Raw genomic sequence first — 19,160 nt, 5'->3', positions numbered from 1 at the left:
TTATAATTAATATAGTCTAAAACTCTAAATATAATGGAATGCGACGTAACTGCCTTGTGGGGTAGCCCACAATGTCTTAATTTCTTTTATGTTGTATTGTATTCACCTAAGGCAGGTCAATTATGTTTATTGTGGAGACAGTTTCATTAAGTACCTAATTCATAATATAAAACTATAATCTCTAATATTCTACCGCTTGACCCACACAATTACTTTTCCAAATAACAAGCAACAAGTGCTTAGTGAACAACACAACAGTCAACCACCAGAACTGTTCACCTTTATTTGCAAATAAATATCCGCTGTAACTGCCTCTTACAGTGTGCAAGATCTACCACATCTCTTTGGAAATAAATAATAGAAAAATAAAATACAAGAATTATAAGTATACTTGTACTTTGTACAAAAGAGCGTTCTACCATTTCTCAGCAGTAAGACATGCTAAACAAACAGCTTCTTATATTCTCCAGAGTCAGCAGAGGGATGTTGATGTGTGTGTATATTATGCGTGTGTACACGTGTGTATATGTATCCTCCTTTCTCCTCTCAGGTAAGAAGCTTATGGTGTGACCTAAAGGCAAAGATCGGAATAGTTTGTCTCATAATCCTACATTTACAGTAACGCCTCAGTCTCTAATACTATAGCTTTAGATGGAATAATAGGCCATTCCTGTGACAACTAGTACCTCGGGTTGTCAACCTATCTCACTCTGAAAGTATTCCCTTGCAGGTTAAAGGGTTAGGCCACATTATTAAAGTGGCACTTCATTAAAAAAAACTAAAAATCAATGATTTATTTTGCTCATAATCTCACACATCCAAAAACTCTAAAACGTTTTGCACACATTCATTTAGTTTGACATTTTATTGAGAGTATTGAGTTTGAATATGGCCACCAGCGATGTCATCAGAGACATCGAATCCTTGTGTTGTGTTAATTACAGGTCCATCAAAGTATGTATGCACATTTTGCTGTAATTAACACAAGGATGCAATGTCCCCAATGTGGCCATATTCAAACTAATTTACTCTCACTAACTGTCAAACTGAATTCATGTGTGCAACTCTGTTTAGCGCTTTTGGATGTATGTGAGATTATGTGCAAAATAAATCAGCATTATTTGATTTGTCACACTGGGAGTCCAACCAAAAACACTTGTACTTATCAATTCATAGGGTTTTAGCTTTTGAGATACTGGAAGCAGAAAATACTTTGTTTACTTTTTTGTTTTGGTCTAACGTGTGGGTTGGAGTTGAGTAACTTATTATACTGTATTTCTCCAGACCTCTCTTGGTAGAGCCTGAGGTGTGGCCAGCATGAGCAACCCCTCTCCTATACACACTCAAATCCAATCCACACATATAAACAAAAAAAACTGTAAACAAAGTGCAATACCATGTTATCTTTTACTTAGAGGTTGCTGTTTGATGACATTACAGATTCTACCTTTAACTCATGCAGGGTTCACCATGTGATACGGATCAATGGGCACCAATGTCACAGGTATGAGGTATCATGGCTAGCGAGGATTTTTGCTTCCTCATCTCCTAGGCTGAAGTACCTCATAGTCATGTACCTCGATACAATTTTGAAATGTGTGTTCGTCCCAAATCAAAAGCGTATACTTGAAGTGACCCATCTCAAGCCCGCCCTCTTTTCTTGATCCTCCAATCACAACTGTTGATTCCCTGTCAGAGAGAAGCTCAAGATTCAAGAGCTGAAACAACTTCTGAGTTTGCGATAAATCAGCTTCTTAAAATTGATAACTATTCCTTTACTGGTACTGCCAGACTGGGATGTGTATGCATGTACGTATGCACGTGTGCGTGTTCAGTGAGGTTACGATGGCGTATGATGAGTTATGATGCTGTTGTGTACGTTAGTTCTCTCTCTCGTTCTCTCACACTCTTTATACTCACTGTTTACACTCTCTGAGTATTGTCCTTGTCTTTCTGTGGAACAGCTCTATCCTATTGCACACACACAGCAGTAAGATGATTCTATTGCCTTTTCTTGCCAGCGTTCATCCGGAAGTTCCCGTCTACTGCCGCTACCCTCGACTAAAGGTTACATGATATATTCTGAAGAACTGTCTATTCACCCCCGACTAGTAGGACTGGGTGGGTTACACGTTGATCTCAGCGGCAAACATCAGACATCATTACATCAACTACTGTATACCTGACAGGCTTTGATTTCATACTACTATTATGTACATTGGTTTCCCATACTGCCCCTGACTACCAGTATTATCATTACACGATGGAAAGTCCAGACTTGGGCCAGATGACTCTCTGAAATCCTTTCATCAGCTTCTCATAACATGGGAACAGCTGGTCTGGCACACTGGTGCATTTGAAGCATGCAAATTACGGACACATAGATAGAAAGATGGTGGACTCAATTGGTAACTGCCAACTTTTTGTCTGGGCATCAGCCGTGGTGAGATCTTTAAAATAGAGGCAGATGAGCCCCACACAGACAGCCTGTAAACATCGTGATTGAGGAAAAACAAAGTGGTTTCTCTCAAAACATCATAACATAATTTCCTCATTGTATCATTAAAAACACGATCCGACATTCAATTTGTGGAGAATCTACAGATTAGCCGCGGATGTTAATGCGACAGTATTCCATTATCTCTTAAACTCCAATATACAGTAGCAGGCTGGTCTGCATTTCTTTTTCTGCCTGTTATTGGTGTAGTAGGTGTAGTGAACCAACTGAGTTCATTTCGAAAACAACCACAACCCACATTGTGCAAAGCATCGGAAAAAGGATTTAACATACAGTATGCCATTTGGTGGCTGTTCTTTTCCCGAAACAACCAGTGTTAGTGCCACGCTGTGTCCCATTGAGCTACAGAGGACCAGGATTTCAAAGAATAATCGACCCAGGTCTGAGATGTGCCAGTATTGGCTGAGGTGAATGGTGGTCTGCGTACAAAGGAAAACAGCAGTATCTGCGCAAGCAGAGGAAACAATTTAATAATACTATCCACTTTTGCACCAATTATACCTTTGGTGGAACAGGAGATAAATCTTTAAGTAATTTTTTCCTTGTTTCACTACTTCCGCATTTACTGCTGTTTGCATTTAGTTAGGGCAGTCGTTGTCTATAGGTCCAGAAGCGTCTCATCACTTCAGAATTCATACTCTCTCCTCGTTGAGTTACTGAGGTGACTGCATAATACTGTATTGCTGTTTCAGAGTTTCAAAATAAATCGGTCATAAAAAAGAAATCCAGATTTACTAGGGCGTTCACATACATGACTGCACATATAGATATTAGGTTATGTTTATAATCAATAAATTGTCTATACACGTTTTTAAAACATTCAAGAAATCCTCAAAACTGGCTTTGTCATTCTTTCTTTCAAGTATTTAGCATACCAGATTCTCTGGAGAGAGGTTAGATAATGCAACGTGAATAATACCTTCATGACAAGTTCTCAAACTCCCAAAAATAAAATATATTGTAGGATAATTGAAGAGTTTCATTCCAAAAAGCTAATATCCATTTTGGAAACCAATTTCTACCTGATATTCCTGACTTAATATTTAAAAAATACAAATGAATGCATCCTCCAATGTTTTTTTGTTGTTGCAAGCAATGGTCTCAATATACTGTAGCTATTGACTTAAAGGGGAACTATCTTACTGTTTCTTTCACTATTTGGGCAATTTGACACAATTCCTGTGAGTCTATGGAACACATCTGTAATGTTTTAAAACAAAAATGTCATTGTTTTGTATTTCTAATCAGGTACTCTAAAACAGCATTTTTCTACTTCAAGATTCCAAGCTGTTTGTGGCTGGGCTCCGCCCATACTCGGAATGCGATTTGAGTGACAGACCCCCACCTGTAGCTCCACCCATACTACTCTACTATCGTCAAAGTGAACCTGATACAGAAAAATATGCTGTGCGCACACACACAAACACACACACTCACTCACACACTCACAGACGGCTCCCTCCCCCGAGAGCCCCCACTCGTGCTAGCTGTGTTCTCTGTCTCTGATGGCTCCCTCCCCCGATAGCCCCCACCCGTGCTAGCCCAGTCTTCTCTCTCTGTCTCTCTGTCATCATCAGCGTGGCTATTTAGCTAGCTAGCTGCTAACGTTAGTTTACCATGTAAATGTATGACTAGTCTAGGATGCAAAGCACTTTCACTTTTCACTGCACATAAAAACAGCGGGAGCATTTCGGGAGCAGCACATGTCCTGCGTGTTTTGCTCATACTATTTACGTTAGGCTAACGTTAGGCTAACTCACTGCACTTCCTTCCTTGCGGTCTGCACTAAATAAAGGTAGATTGTGGGCAGTGGCTCCAACCACAGTGTGTGCGCCTGGTGGCAACAAACAGAGGGGGCGGGCGTTATTATGCAGATGAGAAACCTTTTACGTCAAAGGTACGCATAATTTCAGATGACTCACTTGAGTGAGGGACAATATTGTGAGATGAGAATTGGAAGAATGCGCCAAAATGAGAATTAGAGACATAGATCATATTAATATAAGTCCACATAGCTAGGAAACAATGCTAAACACTGGAAAAGGCCATTTATAAGATAGTTCCCCTTACTATGTTCCATAGTGAGTTTTACTACCCCACCCCCACACAATGGATATCACGTTTTGGAATGAACCACTTCATTTTTCAAATCCTTTTTGGATTGCACATTTGATAGCAGCTACATGACCACGAAACATGGAGAGGAAAACAAAACAAAACATTTTTAATACATAAAAGATCTGTAGATCACGTTTGCAAATCTACAACTCTAGATATTGTTGCTCCACAATCATACAAAGTACTGCTGCTGCAACACGGCATTACATTCCCCTTAGTGAGGCTAGAGCCAGTCTGAAAACAGTCTGTCCGTCTCTTCCTTGTCTCACGAAGAAGGGTTTATGAAGAGGCATAGAAAACAGTGCGTTGCTATTGGGTAGGAGGGAAGCCAGGGGGCGGGCCTCTGTGGAAGTTGGTCCAATGGCCTCCTGGCCTAGACAGTCCTTCCTGTCTGTATGAAGAGGTGAAGACTGAGGCACAGGCTGTGTCTGTCTGTCTGTCTGTCTGTCTGTCTGTCTGTCTGTCTGTCTGTCTGTCTGTCTGTCTGTCTGTCTGTCTGTCTGTCTGTCTGTCTGTCTGTCTGTCTGTCTGTCTGTCTGTCTGTCTGTCTGTCTGTCTGTCTGTCTGTCTGTCTGTCTGTCTGTCTGTCTGTCTGTCTGTCTGTCTGTCTGTCTGTCTGTCTGTCTGTCTGTCTGTCTGTCTGTCTGTCTGTCTGTCTGTCTGTCTGTCTGTCTGTCTGTCTGTCTGTCTGTCTGTCTGTCTGTCTGTCTGTCTGTCTGTCTGTCTGTCTGTCTGTCTGTCTGTCTGTCTGTCTGTCTGTCTGTCTGTCTGTCTGTCTGTCTGTCTGTCTGTCTGTCTGTCTGTCTGTCTGTCTGTCTGTCTGTCTGTCTGTCTGTCTGTCTGTCTGTCTGTCTGTCTGTCTGTCTGTCTGTCTGTCTGTCTGTCTGTCTGTCTGTCTGTCTGTCTGTCTGTCTGTCTGTCTGTCTGTCTGTCTGTCTGTCTGTCTGTCTGTCTGTCTGTCTGTCTGTCTGTCTGTCTGTCTGTCTGTCTGTCTGTCTGTCTGTCTGTCTGTCTGTCTGTCTGTCTGTCTGTCTGTCTGTCTGTCTGTCTGTCTGTCTGTCTGTCTGTCTGTCTGTCTGTCTGTCTGTCTGTCTGTCTGTCTGTCTGTCTGTCTGTCTGTCTGTCTGTCTGTCTGTCTGTCTGTCTGTCTGTCTGTCTGTCTGTCTGTCTGTCTGTCTGTCTGTCTGTCTGTCTGTCTGTCTGTCTGTCTGTCTGTCTGTCTGTCTGTCTGTCTGTCTGTCTGTCTGTCTGTCTGTCTGTCTGTCTGTCTGTCTGTCTGTCTGTCTGTCTGTCTGTCTGTCTGTCTGTCTGTCTGTCTGTCTGTCTGTCTGTCTGTCTGTCTGTCTGTCTGTCTGTCTGTCTGTCTGTCTGTCTGTCTGTCTGTCTGTCTGTCTGTCTGTCTGTCTGTCTGTCTGTCTGTCTGTCTGTCTGTCTGTCTGTCTGTCTGTCTGTCTGTCTGTCTGTCTGTCTGTCTGTCTGTCTGTCTGTCTGTCTGTCTGTCTGTCTGTCTGTCTGTCTGTCTGTCTGTCTGTCTGTCTGTCTGTCTGTCTGTCTGTCTGTCTGTCTGTCTGTCTGTCTGTCTGTCTGTCTGTCTGTCTGTCTGTCTGTCTGTCTGTCTGTCTGTCTGTCTGTCTGTCTGTCTGTCTGTCTGTCTGTCTGTCTGTCTGTCTGTCTGTCTGTCTGTCTGTCTGTCTGTCTGTCTGTCTGTCTGTCTGTCTGTCTGTCTGTCTGTCTGTCTGTCTGTCTGTCTGTCTGTCTGTCTGTCTGTCTGTCTGTCTGTCTGTCTGTCTGTCTGTCTGTCTGTCTGTCTGTCTGTCTGTCTGTCTGTCTGTCTGTCTGTCTGTCTGTCTGTCTGTCTGTCTGTCTGTCTGTCTGTCTGTCTGTCTGTCTGTCTGTCTGTCTGTCTGTCTGTCTGTCTGTCTGTCTGTCTGTCTGTCTGTCTGTCTGTCTGTCTGTCTGTCTGTCTGTCTGTCTGTCTGTCTGTCTGTCTGTCTGTCTGTCTGTCTGTCTGTCTGTCTGTCTGTCTGTCTGTCTGTCTGTCTGTCTGTCTGTCTGTCTGTCTGTCTGTCTGTCTGTCTGTCTGTCTGTCTGTCTGTCTGTCTGTCTGTCTGTCTGTCTGTCTGTCTGTCTGTCTGTCTGTCTGTCTGTCTGTCTGTCTGTCTGTCTGTCTGTCTGTCTGTCTGTCTGTCTGTCTGTCTGTCTGTCTGTCTGTCTGTCTGTCTGTCTGTCTGTCTGTCTGTCTGTCTGTCTGTCTGTCTGTCTGTCTGTCTGTCTGTCTGTCTGTCTGTCTGTCTGTCTGTCTGTCTGTCTGTCTGTCTGTCTGTCTGTCTGTCTGTCTGTCTGTCTGTCTGTCTGTCTGTCTGTCTGTCTGTCTGTCTGTCTGTCTGTCTGTCTGTCTGTCTGTCTGTCTGTCTGTCTGTCTGTCTGTCTGTCTGTCTAGACTTTGCTTCCATCTTGTTCATGTGTCCATCCATCCCACCGTGTGTCAGGAGGTTCTCTCATACATGGAAGCCTTTCTCCTGTTCGTGGAGCAGCTGGAGACGCAGGGTCTGAATACTGCTGATGATCCTCCGCTGGTGGCCGATCAGCTCCACCCCGATGCCCCTGACATCTCTAGAGGGGGAGGGGAGGGACACACACACACACACACACACAAACAAACAAACAAACACACAAACAAACATGCACACGCACACACAAACAAACATGCACACACAAACACGCACACATACACACACACACAAACAAACATGCACACACACACACAAACAAACAAACACGCACACACACAAACAAACACGCACAAACAAACACGCACACACACACGCACACAAATATGCACACACAGCCACACACACAAGCATCCATATGAATACACATTATGAGCAAACAAACATGCACACAAATGCACGCACACAGACGGAGAGCAACACAAACAAAAATGAATGTATGCACTCACATACAAGCACAAGCACACACACACACACACACACACCACATCTTATGTTACACTTGAGGTACACAGTCAGGGTCCGGCTACATTGATCCATCACAAAACGGAGATAAAACAGATGAAAGGTATTACTGTCTGTTGGTTTGTTTTTAAATTGGAACTTAACGTAATTATGCGTTTGCAGAAACAACAGCTTTGCTAACAGTGATGTATCCGTCGGTTCCAAAAGTTCCTTCTCTCTCTTTTTATCTTTGCTCCCGGAGATTCCATCTCCACCCAGTTCCCCTCCCTGCTGAACAGGCCCCCCCGACCAGCCAGTAGGAGTCGCTACTGCAATGGCCAAGACTCATACATACCCCACCCGCTTCCCACCCGTGAACACTGCCAATTGTGTTCGTAGAGATGACCAAGCCGGAGGTACCGCTGCCAGGAATTTAACCCCAGGTCTCTGCGGTGGTAGGCGAGTGCTTAGACCACAACCCAGCCGCCCAAGTTGATTCTCTCTGAACTTTTCTGACCATCAAAATGGTTACAAAGCGAAGATGGTCTCATCAGCCCTATCCAGAAAACAGATACTCCTTGTTGAAAAACAATTAACAATAGACGTAGACGGACAGACACAACAATCAAAGCTCATTCAGTGTCCATTGTTTGAATGTTGAGGAAACAGTTGATTTGACATGTGTTGTGTTTGGGTTAGTAACATTCCCTCTACTCCAGTGGTTCTCAAACTACGGGTCGCGACCAAAATTATTATTATTTCTTTTTTATGTTCTCGCAACATATTCTGGCTAAATATGCCTCATTTTACAAATGTGTATTGATAACATAGTGCTGTAATAAAATATTCGAATAAATATGCATGATCAAGTTCAACAACGTGTGCTTTTATTTTGATATTCCTTAATTCCACGTGTGGGGACAAGTGTGGGGTCCCCAAAAATAATCCTAAATAAAATGGGGTCGCGGTATGAAAAAGTTTGAGAACTCACTCAATGCTCATCCTGGCCACAGAGTCCAGGGTATGGAAGCCTGCAGCAACAAAGTTGTTCTTGTATTGACCCATCTTGATGGAGTCCAGCCAGTCACCAATGGAGATGAACATGGGGTATTCCATCACCTCCCCGGGAGACTCTGGTAGACTGACACAACCAGAAGACAGTCTAGATCAGCTCACAACAATTCAGCTGGATTCATGGATGTTCCAATACTGACTCCTTGCGACGGTAGCCCCTTGGTGCCACTTGCAACCAGTAACAACAGGGAAAACGATGGAAATAAGTCCTGGGCCCTCATCTATCAATGGTGCGTACGCACAGATATGTGCATAACCCGTGCCTACGATAATTTCTAAGCAAAGTGTGGGACTTATCAATTTGAACGTGTGCTTGACTTTGTGCGTATATTTATGCACAGCTCCGACCATGCGTACCTGGCGCCCGGTGGTAGAATATGAAGACTACAACGCGGAAATAAGCTTCCGTGCATTCGTTTCAACACTGGTGTGTTCTGTAGTATGACCCGTAATTCATTATAGTTAATTGTAAAATAGCGACAGTAGTGTAATTATGGTCAAACCCTATAAATATAGCATTTGGAATAAGTCTTTCTTTCCGAATGAATGCAGCATGGTTTATATATAGGGTTATCGGAATATACGGGGTGCACTGACTGGGCTCCGCGGGGAACTGTTTTCAGAGATAGCAGATAGGAATGAATGAGGGGCAGTCTAATTGCAGAGAGAACATACTATTAACTAGTGTCCGCTATACCCGAGACACCTCCTTCATTTGTACCGCAATTTAAGACCGAAATTGGAGCGTGGAACAAAACGCACAAATGCCATCCCCATGCACATTCAAGTCAGTCTCCACCCTCGGGTGTTTGGCCACCGGCACGGTCCATCGTGATATTGGAGATGGATCAAGCAATAGACTGTTACTGTACCACCCATGTAGCTGTCAAAGCTCCATCACAAATGCAGTTATGTGAATAGAAAGGTTCTTGTATATGCTCTCGTATTATTGTTTATATATAGGCTACCTAATACTGACATCAAAATAGATTGTTTGCCTCTACAAATCATATGCAGGTAGAAAATTTACGGAAAATCCGTCACGATTTGGAATGAAATTGACGGAGAACTTTAATCCCTGGGTATTAATCGAACAAAACGAAGAAAAAGCAGTCATATTCCAGCATGGTTATTATTGACACCAATGGCAAACAGTGGTTAACGGTCTTTATTAGTGTTTGCACTGCCCAGGCAGCAATGGTCTTTAGGAAGTTAATAGATATCATATCCGACTGTTTCCGACATCATCGCGTACATGTCTGTCAGCCTGTCGCGTATTTCTCCCAGGCGTTCGCTCGGTTTAGTCCACTTTTCCACATTTCATGGCGGCGTTTCATGACCATATATGGTTAATTACGGGCGGTTCTATATGCAAATACGTAAAACCGTGCACGAGCGTGGAGCGTAGAACAAATGGTATTTATCAACACGGAGTGTGCGTGGGACACGTCTACGCACGTGTGATACATCCAGATTTTCTGTACGTACACACATTCTAAATTCTGTGCTTAAGAACGAAAATAGAACACTTTCTAAGAATTGTTGATAAATGAGGGCTGGACTTATAGTTTTATCCCTGACAAGGCAAATACAAATGTTGATCTGTCAATGTTTGTTGTCAATAAAATAAAATCACTCCTAAGCTGAATCGGATCCTTTTCAAGGTGGCAGGATGGATAAGACTGTGGTGTTTAACATCAGGGTCTCGTGGTGCTGCTGAGCAGAGGGTTTGCGTTGCGATGCTGTCGGAGGACAAAGTGCCTGCTAGTAAATAGTAGAGCCAGACTGATATTTGGGGCCGATATTGATATTAGGGTGACCCAGTCTGGTGATGATGCCTACAAGTCGCCAGGGTGAAATGACACAGAGACACAATAAAAAAAAAAGTTTTATATATATATAACTACAGTTCGAGAGTTGAAGAACATATTTAGTATAACAGCGAACAGATATAATAACTCTAATTGTAAGAATTCTGTGTTTAAAAAAGGCTGTTTTTAAACAGTTTGTTCCTCTCCACAGAGGAGAGGTGGGGGCTGGGTTTATTTTTGCATCTGAATAGAGCTGCGCGTTGGGATTCAGATTCACTGAGCCAGGTAAAGGCATTCACACAGAGAGAGTCATTAACGTTAACAATGGACGCATTCAGGTGAGGGTAGTTGTCCACGCCCCCCCCCAAACTACAGTAGCTGAAGTGTGGAAACCTTTGATAGGCATTTTCTCCCCTTGAGTGTTTTAGACAACAGACTGAGTTACAAGATTTAAATTAATATATGATATTCAAAACATTCTCAGATTTCAAAGTATGACACATCATTTGAAAGCTTACATTCTGTACTTTCACAATCTGGAAAATGAAAATGGAGACATGTTGGCACAAACGCTAGACTTGGTCACAGGGAGTAAAATATTCAGATAACGATATAACGGCCAACATTCTTCATACAGTATTTATATATATATATATATATAATTTATTTAAAAGTATTTATTATAGTTTTTTTTATGTACTCCCACACCTTACTTCTTCCACTTTCAGCCATCTGTAAGAGAATATATACATACAAATAAGTGTGAACTGAATAATATTTGAGCTGGAACCAAACTAGTTTGCATTGCATGCTCTTTTCGACATTAGATTAGAAAAAAGCTTAATCTTCACTAATGATGAGTTTATCTTTATAGTCATAGTTAGGTAATAGTACAAGTAATGAGTGAAGTCACTGGCAAAATGTCTGATGTCCTCTCTACTAACTTTAAACCACATATTCTGATGTCCTCTCTACTAGCTTAAAACCACATATTCTCTACTCTATCAAGCTAGACTTCTGATGTCCTCTCTATTAACTTTAAACCACGTATTCTCTATTCTATCAAGGTAGACATCTGTGATGTGTGACAATATTTATGAATTACCCCCAAAATTCTTCACTGCATTATGTTCTTTTAAAAAAAGTGTTAATATCGGCACCTATTGGCCAACATGTCGACAGATACCGATATGTGCGATAGGCCAATATCGGCCAAACAAAGCAACAAAGCATCCTGAGTTGTTCTGGATAAACAATGAAGAAAAAGCTAAAGTGTGATTCATTGCTCATTCTATTTATAATGCATGTTTTATTCATAATGCTTGTGTTCTTGTTAATGTGTCTAATAAACCCATATGGGTTGGGCATCTTTACGCTGCACAGCCAGATGGATGTCAGACAGACAAGACGAACAAACTGTAACCCCATGTATGATGTGTACCTCTGGATGTCCTCCACTAGTGTTAGCAGGCTGTTGGGGTTGCGGATCAGCTTGTCCAGGAAGGAGACCACGTCGGTGAACTTGGGCCGGTGGCTCCTCTCCTTCTGCCAGCAGTGCAGCATCAGCTGATGCAGTGCCACAGGGCAGCCCATGGGCGCGGGCAGCCGGTAGCCCTCCTCGATGGACAGAATCACCTGCAGAGAGAGAGAGAGAGAGAGAGAGAGCCAGAGGTCTTATTTATGCTTGTGCATACATCCACCTGGTTAGTGTTGTCAATGTCACATCAGAACAGGTTTTTCACATCTGAATGCAGTTATGATGACTGAACTATCCAACTTGATATGCATGACCTTGGTGGGCTCTAGGTCAACTCCTGAAAAGGGGGTCAATGTCAGACTTTGCAATCAAAAGTTAGGGGGCTAATAACCCTTGCCATAATTTCAGTGCGCCCCCTAACTTTTGATTGCAAGGTCTGACATTGACCCCCTTTTCAGGAGTTGACCTAGAGCCCACCAAGGTCATGCATATCAAATTTGGTCAATGTCAGACCTTGCAATACACTGTAAGGCACTGTAAGGCTACTGTCCTGCCTCACTTCCAGTGATGAAGCTAAGCTATGCTAACGGAGCGTCTATTCCCAAAGCTAAAATGCATGCACAGAGACAAAAAAGGTATGTATCTTCTTGTCTAACTCCAGGGAAGATGTTAAATAAGCTAATTTCCCAAAATGTTGGAGTTCCCCTTTAATCTATAGGGAATGTACTGCAGCTGTGGTAACTAATGGACTAATTTCTCCATACTTCAAGTTGCGTAGAGGTACCTGCCAGGGGGACCCTGTCTCCACCCGACCTGTCAGACATCATAAAGGCAAATATAGAACCCTTGCTTGAGGAATTTAAACTAGACCTAGAAAGATGGGCAAAGGCTGTGAGCAAAGGCTAATGTATTAAAAATTAATGTAGTCTCCAAATTCAACTACATTTTACAATCACTGCCGGGGGCAGTCCAGGTGAAGTATTTCTACAGCTTTAGTCGGCTGTGTGGCCTTTTTCTTTGGAATGGTAAATGAGCTACTGTAGGGCGCGCCTTAAAAACCTTCAAAATAGGGTGGATCAGGGAGGCTTAAGGATAGCAAACCGTTAGACCTTTTGCCTACGGCACTTGGCACAGTGGTCTTCCCTTCCAGAGCAGGTGCAGATTTCCTTCCAGTGGTTCAGAGTAGAAGCACAATTTTGCTCTGCTCTTCTCTTGGTTGCTAAATATTTCTGCCTCTCTACCCCCCAAGTGCTCAGTCACATCCCGTACGGTCATGCATTAAGGGAATTTGGAAGAATATCCTCAATTTTGACCCCTTCCTGAACACAACCTCTGGTCCCTTTGCACTTTGGGATCCCAGCGAACAAAAAGTGCATTACAAATTCAATCTATTATTATTATTATTATTATTATTATTACAATACCTAAATCCTCCTTCTATTGGAGGTAACGGGTGCAGAAGTGTAGCAGTGCTCAGTGACCTTTACAACGACTACAGGCAGAATCTAAGTGGCACAAACAATACTGCCAGTAGTTTGCTGAAATCAACTTTTAAAACCCCCTCGGCCCCCCAAAAGACCCCCACTTGTATCATATCAAACTATGGTAGGAGTCATGAACCATCACTATGATATTACAGAAATATAGCACCATCGGGTCCCTGAAAACGATCGGAAACAGATTTCCGAATTACCTTCCCAGAAAAAGTATGGGTCATAATTCAAAGTGCATGTTACGTGATATTCACACGAGGTTAATTCAATGTAACATTATTAACAGAATGCATTAGTGAAGCATTGGTTAAGCTTAACACTGACCCTGGACGCTGGAGGTGCAGGACGGGGGTACGCTAACTCGTGTCCTGGTATCGTCCCAAAGTACAGGACTTTTGGACATCAGTTCATGATTATATCCAGATAACTGTTGGTCAGGAGACCCTTTGCATTTGTTTATTATTTCTGTTGGGGGACACGTCAACCCAACTGCTCATTCAACAATGGAAGTCAGCTTACACACCATCAATCACAGACACATAGGGTGGCAGCATATGAACAGGTATCCTTCTCTCTGCTGGGCAGGACAGACTGGTATTATTTAGCATATGAACAGGTATCCTTCTCTCTGCTTGGCAGGACAGACTGGTATTATTTATCATATGAACAGGTATCCTTCTCTCTGCTGGGCAGGACAGACTGGTATTATTTAGCATACGAACAGGTATCCTTCTCTCTACTGGACAGGATAGACTGGTATTATTTAGCATATGAACAGGTATCCTTCTCTCTACTGGACAGGATAGACTGGTATTATTTATCATATGAACGGGTATCCTTCTCTCTACTGGACAGGATAGACTGGTATTATTTATCATATGAATGGGTATCCTCTCTACTGGACAGGATAGACTGGTATTATTTATCATATGAACGGGTATCCTCTCTCAGTATGTCCTCCTGTTGCCATGGTGAAAAGTCCTTCACTGTAAGATGTTACTATCACTTCTATTTTCAGACTCTTCTTTAGTGAAGATGGCGCCGCAACGACCGGCTGCCTGTCTGTGCGCTCCGTCGAGACTGTGCTTACTTTTGTTAATATTTATAGTTTTTAGAGTTTTGTTTGTACCAACTGTTGGTGCATTTAATGTGTATGACCGTCAGTCACTCATAGACATTGGATTACGGGAAACTTACCAACTGGATTACTCACTGGACCAGCTTTCCGAACCGCAACAATGGCCCGAAGAGATTCTCCGGAGATTAGGACCAGATCCTTTGTTCCTTGATCCCAGGAACAGAGGAACCAGACGGCGTGGGAAGAGAGCTGGGATCCGTAACAGGCTGAGATCCAGACGCCACCGAACACCATTGCCCAGTATATTGCTAGCCAATGTACAATCAATTGACAATAAACTGGATGACATCCGAACAAGGATTCAATACCAAAGAGACGTTAGGGACTGCAACGTTCTCTGCTTCACCGAAACGTGGCTCACGCCGGAGGTTCCAGACCACGCAATTCAACCAGCCGATCACTTCTTTATCCATCGCAAGGATCGGACAGCAGAGTCCGGTAAACAACGTGGAGGAGGTATTGCCTTCATGTTTAACAAAAATTGGAGCGATCCAACTAACGTGAAGGAATTATCCAACCACTGCTGCCCAGACCTGGAGTATATAACCATCAAGTGCCGTCCTTTCTTCCTCCCGAGGGAGTTAACGGCGATCATCCTTGTAGGAGTGTATATTCCACCGCAAGCCAGCAACAACGCCGCGCTCTCCAGACTCCACGACGAGGTAAATAGAATACAAGTGACGAACGTTAACGCTGCCATTTTGGTGCTGGGAGATTTCAATAGCGCCAATCTGAGAAAGGTATTACCTGACTTCTATCAGCATGTGACTTGCAACACCAGAAGCGGTAACATCCTAGATCACTGTTACACGCAATTTAAAGGTGGCTACAAGGCTCATTCTGATAGTGGCTTTGGTAAATCAGATCACGCGTCAATCTTTCTTTCACCAAAGTACAAACAGAGAATCAAAAGTACTCCTGTAGTCTCGCGAGAGGTGCAGAAATGGGATTTGACGTCAGAGGAGACGCTCCGGTCTGTGTTTGACTGCACAGACTGGAATGTGTTCCGCGACACAGATAACATTAATGTCTACACGGAAACAGTGCTGAACTATGTTTGTACTAGGGTGGAAGAAACAATCCCCACTACCAAAATGAGAGTTTACCCAAATCAAAAACCCTGGGTAGACAAATCCGTCCGTGAAGCTCTGAGAGAGCGCACCAAAGCATACAACGACGGCCTAGTGGCAGGCAACATGAATGACCACAAGGTGGCGCGATACAACGTAAGGAGGACAGTGTCAGAGGCCAAACGGCGCTACAGGGATAAAATTGAACTCCAGTTTGAACAAGCTGACTCTAGAGCTATGTGGCAGGGGCTCAAAACGATGACAGACTACAAAGGCGCCTCCCTCAAACTGAACAGTGACATCTCCTTAGCAAATGACCTCAATACCTTCTATGCGAGGTTTGATGCTGGTAATAACAACACCAGCTCACAAGCCACGGCAATGGGGGGGGGGGGGGGGGTCGGCTGCTGATGGAGGCGCAGTGTTCAGGGTAACAGAGCATGAGGTGAGGCGGACCTTTAAAAAAGTGAATATCAGGAAGGCAGCAGGTCCGGACGGCATCCCCGGCCGCGTCCTAAATGTCTGTGCCGACCAACTGGCCCCAGTATTCACTGACATATTTAACCTGTCCTTAGAACAGGCTGTCATCCCCACCTGCCTGAAGAAGTCCACTATTATCCCTGTACCCAAAAAATCCAAGCCTGCTTGCCTCAACGACTACCGCCCTGTAGCTCTCACCTCCATAGCCATGAAGTGCTTTGAGAAGCTAGTAAAGGGCTACATCTGCTCCTCCCTCCCCATCAACATGGACCCCCTGCAATTTGCACACCGCCCCAACAGGTCCACGGAGGACGCCATAGCCCATGTGCTGCACACAGCAGCATCACACCTGGACAAGAGGCAGGGGAACTATGTGAGAATGCTATTCATCGACTACAGCTCGGCATTCAATACCATAGTCCCCTCCATACTCATAGCCAAGCTCAGGGACCTGGGCTTGAACTATGACCTCTGCCAGTGGGTCTTGGACTTCCTGACTGGCAGACCCCAGGTGGTGAGAGCAGGCAACTGCACCTCCTCATCCATCACCCTCAACATAGGGGCCCCCCAGGGCTGTGTTCTGAGTCCCCTCCTCTACTCCCTGTACACACACGACTGTGTGGCTCAGCGGAGTAGCAATACAATCATCAAATTTGCTGATGACACAGTGGTGGTGGGCCTGATCTCTGCCAACGACGAGAGGGCCTACCTGGAAGAGGTCAAGGTCCTGGCGGGATGGTGCCAGGAAAACAGCCTCTCCCTGAACGTCAGCAAAACAAAGGAGATGATTGTGGACTTCAGGAGGTCGGGGGTCAAGGACTACAGCCCCCTCAGCATCGACGGGGCACCGGTTGAGAGAGTCAACAGCTTTAAGTACCTCGGAGCCTACATATCCGAGGACTTGACATGGACCACACACATTGACAGTGTTGTGAAGAAGGCACGACAACGCCTCTACTTCCTCAGGCGCCTAAGGAAGTTCCAAGTCAGTCAGAAGATCCTTAAGAACTTCTACTCATGTACAATAGAGAGCATCTTGACCGGCAACATCACCTCCTGGTTTGGGAATAGCACTGCACAAGACCGAAGCAGACTACAAAGAGTGACACGTTCAGCCGAACGCACAATTGGAGGGGGGCTCCCCACCCTCCAGAACATTTACAACAAGCGTTGCAAGGGCAAGGCTAAGAGAATCATTAAAGACTCCAGTCACTTTACAACTGCTGCGGTCAGGCAAGCGATACCGGAGTCTCAAGGCGAGCACAGAAAGACTCAGAAGAAGCTTCTATCCCCAGGCCATCAGGCTGCTAAACGAACAATGAATGAACACTACACAACAACAACCACCAAACGCACATAGCACACACATCCACACGCACACACTCACTTAAACAAACACACTGTAGCACCCACTCCACACACTTTATAGCACACACCCACTTTAAACAAACACACTGTACCACCCACTCCCCACACTTTATATTTATTGATGAAGGATTGCACTACAACTTGTACACCTTACTGTAAATTGTACCTAAATTGTACCTCATCCCATTTCTGCTTTGCACTAGATAGTACTGTACATTAGTACACTGCATAGTATTGTATATTATATGGTAACTCAGAACATTGTACATATGTCTATACCGAACACTGTGACCTCATTTTCTTCTTCTAAATTACATGCTATACTATGTTATTTGATACTATCTTGTCTAGCACAGTCTCTGGAGCGTAACAGTAAGAAGCATTTTGTATGAAAGTATTCTGTACTTCTGTATGACAACTATTAAAGAAACTTGAACTTGAAACTTGAAACATCCCCGGTGCAGTTAATCACCTTAGCGATAAATGCCAAGAGCTGTCTTTTCCTATCCAGATATACTCTTGTTCCCTTCTACCAAACTGTTTTACCTGACTAGGCTCCCTGTCATCCAGCTTCTTCACTATCTAGCTTTTTAGCTACTAGTTAATTATTAGAGAACTACTAGTTATTATTACTTTTTAGTTGATATCTTTCTCATATATGACCATTGTCTCTTCCATTGCCATGTACAAAACAATGGTTGCTATGTTACAGGCAGTCATGTTGGAAGACAGAGAACTACACAAACATTCTGTGCAAGGCCTCCATTGGGGGTTTGAGGAGACAGGAGGGTGGGGGCCCTTTCTTTCTACCCTAAACTATCTGTGCTTACTTGCCAACCACAGCTGGGGCAGGCTGAGACGTGTGGCCACACAGCTGGGGCAGGATGAGACGTGTGGCCACACAGCTGGGGCAGGCTGAGACGTGTGGCCACACAGCTGGGGCAGGCTGAGACGTGTGGCCACACAGCTGGGGCAGGCTGAGACGTGTGGCCACACAGCTGGGGCAGGATGAGACGTGTGGCCACACAGCTGGGGCAGGATGAGACGTGTGGCCACACAGCTGGGGCAGGATGAGACGTGTGGCCACACAGCTGGGGCAGGATGAGACGTGTGGCCACACAGCTGGGGCAGGCTGAGACGTGTGGCCACACAGCTGGGGCAGGCTGAGACGTGTGGCCACACAGCTGGGGCAGGATGAGACGTGTGGCCACACAGCTGGGGCAGGATGAGACGTGTGGCCACACAGCTGGGGCAGGCTGAGACGTGTGGCCACACAGCTGGGGCAGGCTGAGACGGGGTTAGGTTGGCTGAGGCAGCAGCAGTCTGGGGCTTGGCTGGGGCTTTTGCCTTAGAAAGAACTTCTAAGCCATTCCCAAGCTGCACAAATCCCCCCAAGCCCCCAGACCTTGTATGTGTGTGTGTGTGTGTGTGTGTGTGTGTGTGACGTGTGTGTGTGTGTGTGTGTGTGTGTGTGTGTGTGTGTGTGTGTGTGTGTGTGTGTGTGTGTGCGTGTGTGTGTGTGTGTATGTGTGTATGTATGTGTCATGTGTTTGTTTGTCTTGGTGTATGTGTGTGTGTTTTTTTTGTCTTGGTGTGATTGTGTGTGTGTGTTTGTTTGTCTTGGTGCGTGGTTGTGTGTGTGTGTTTGTCTTGGTGTGT

At 44.5% G+C, this 19,160-nt stretch overlaps 1 protein-coding gene across 1 annotated transcript in view; it reads right to left on the bottom strand.

Annotated features, from left to right (window-relative positions):
• Positions 1–7,071: 7,071 nt before the first annotated feature.
• LOC311225967 (ephrin type-A receptor 6-like) overlaps positions 7,072–19,160 on the bottom strand; it is a gene marked incomplete at its 5' end in the record, with an annotated part of 450,657 nt that continues 438,568 nt past the window's right edge. The window contains 3 exons of the mRNA XM_084311353.1: positions 7,072–7,249; positions 8,582–8,731; positions 11,917–12,110. Of these exons, the coding sequence (XP_084167479.1) occupies positions 7,135–7,249; positions 8,582–8,731; positions 11,917–12,110 (459 nt within the window). The 3' untranslated portion in view covers positions 7,072–7,134. The remainder of the gene's footprint in view (positions 7,250–8,581; positions 8,732–11,916; positions 12,111–19,160) is intronic.

Source organism: Notolepis coatsorum (assembly GCF_963971535.1).
Source record: "Notolepis coatsorum genome assembly, chromosome: 3".
Taxonomy (NCBI): domain Eukaryota; kingdom Metazoa; phylum Chordata; class Actinopteri; order Aulopiformes; family Paralepididae; genus Notolepis; species Notolepis coatsorum.
This window is presented reverse-complemented; position numbering and strand designations above follow the sequence as displayed.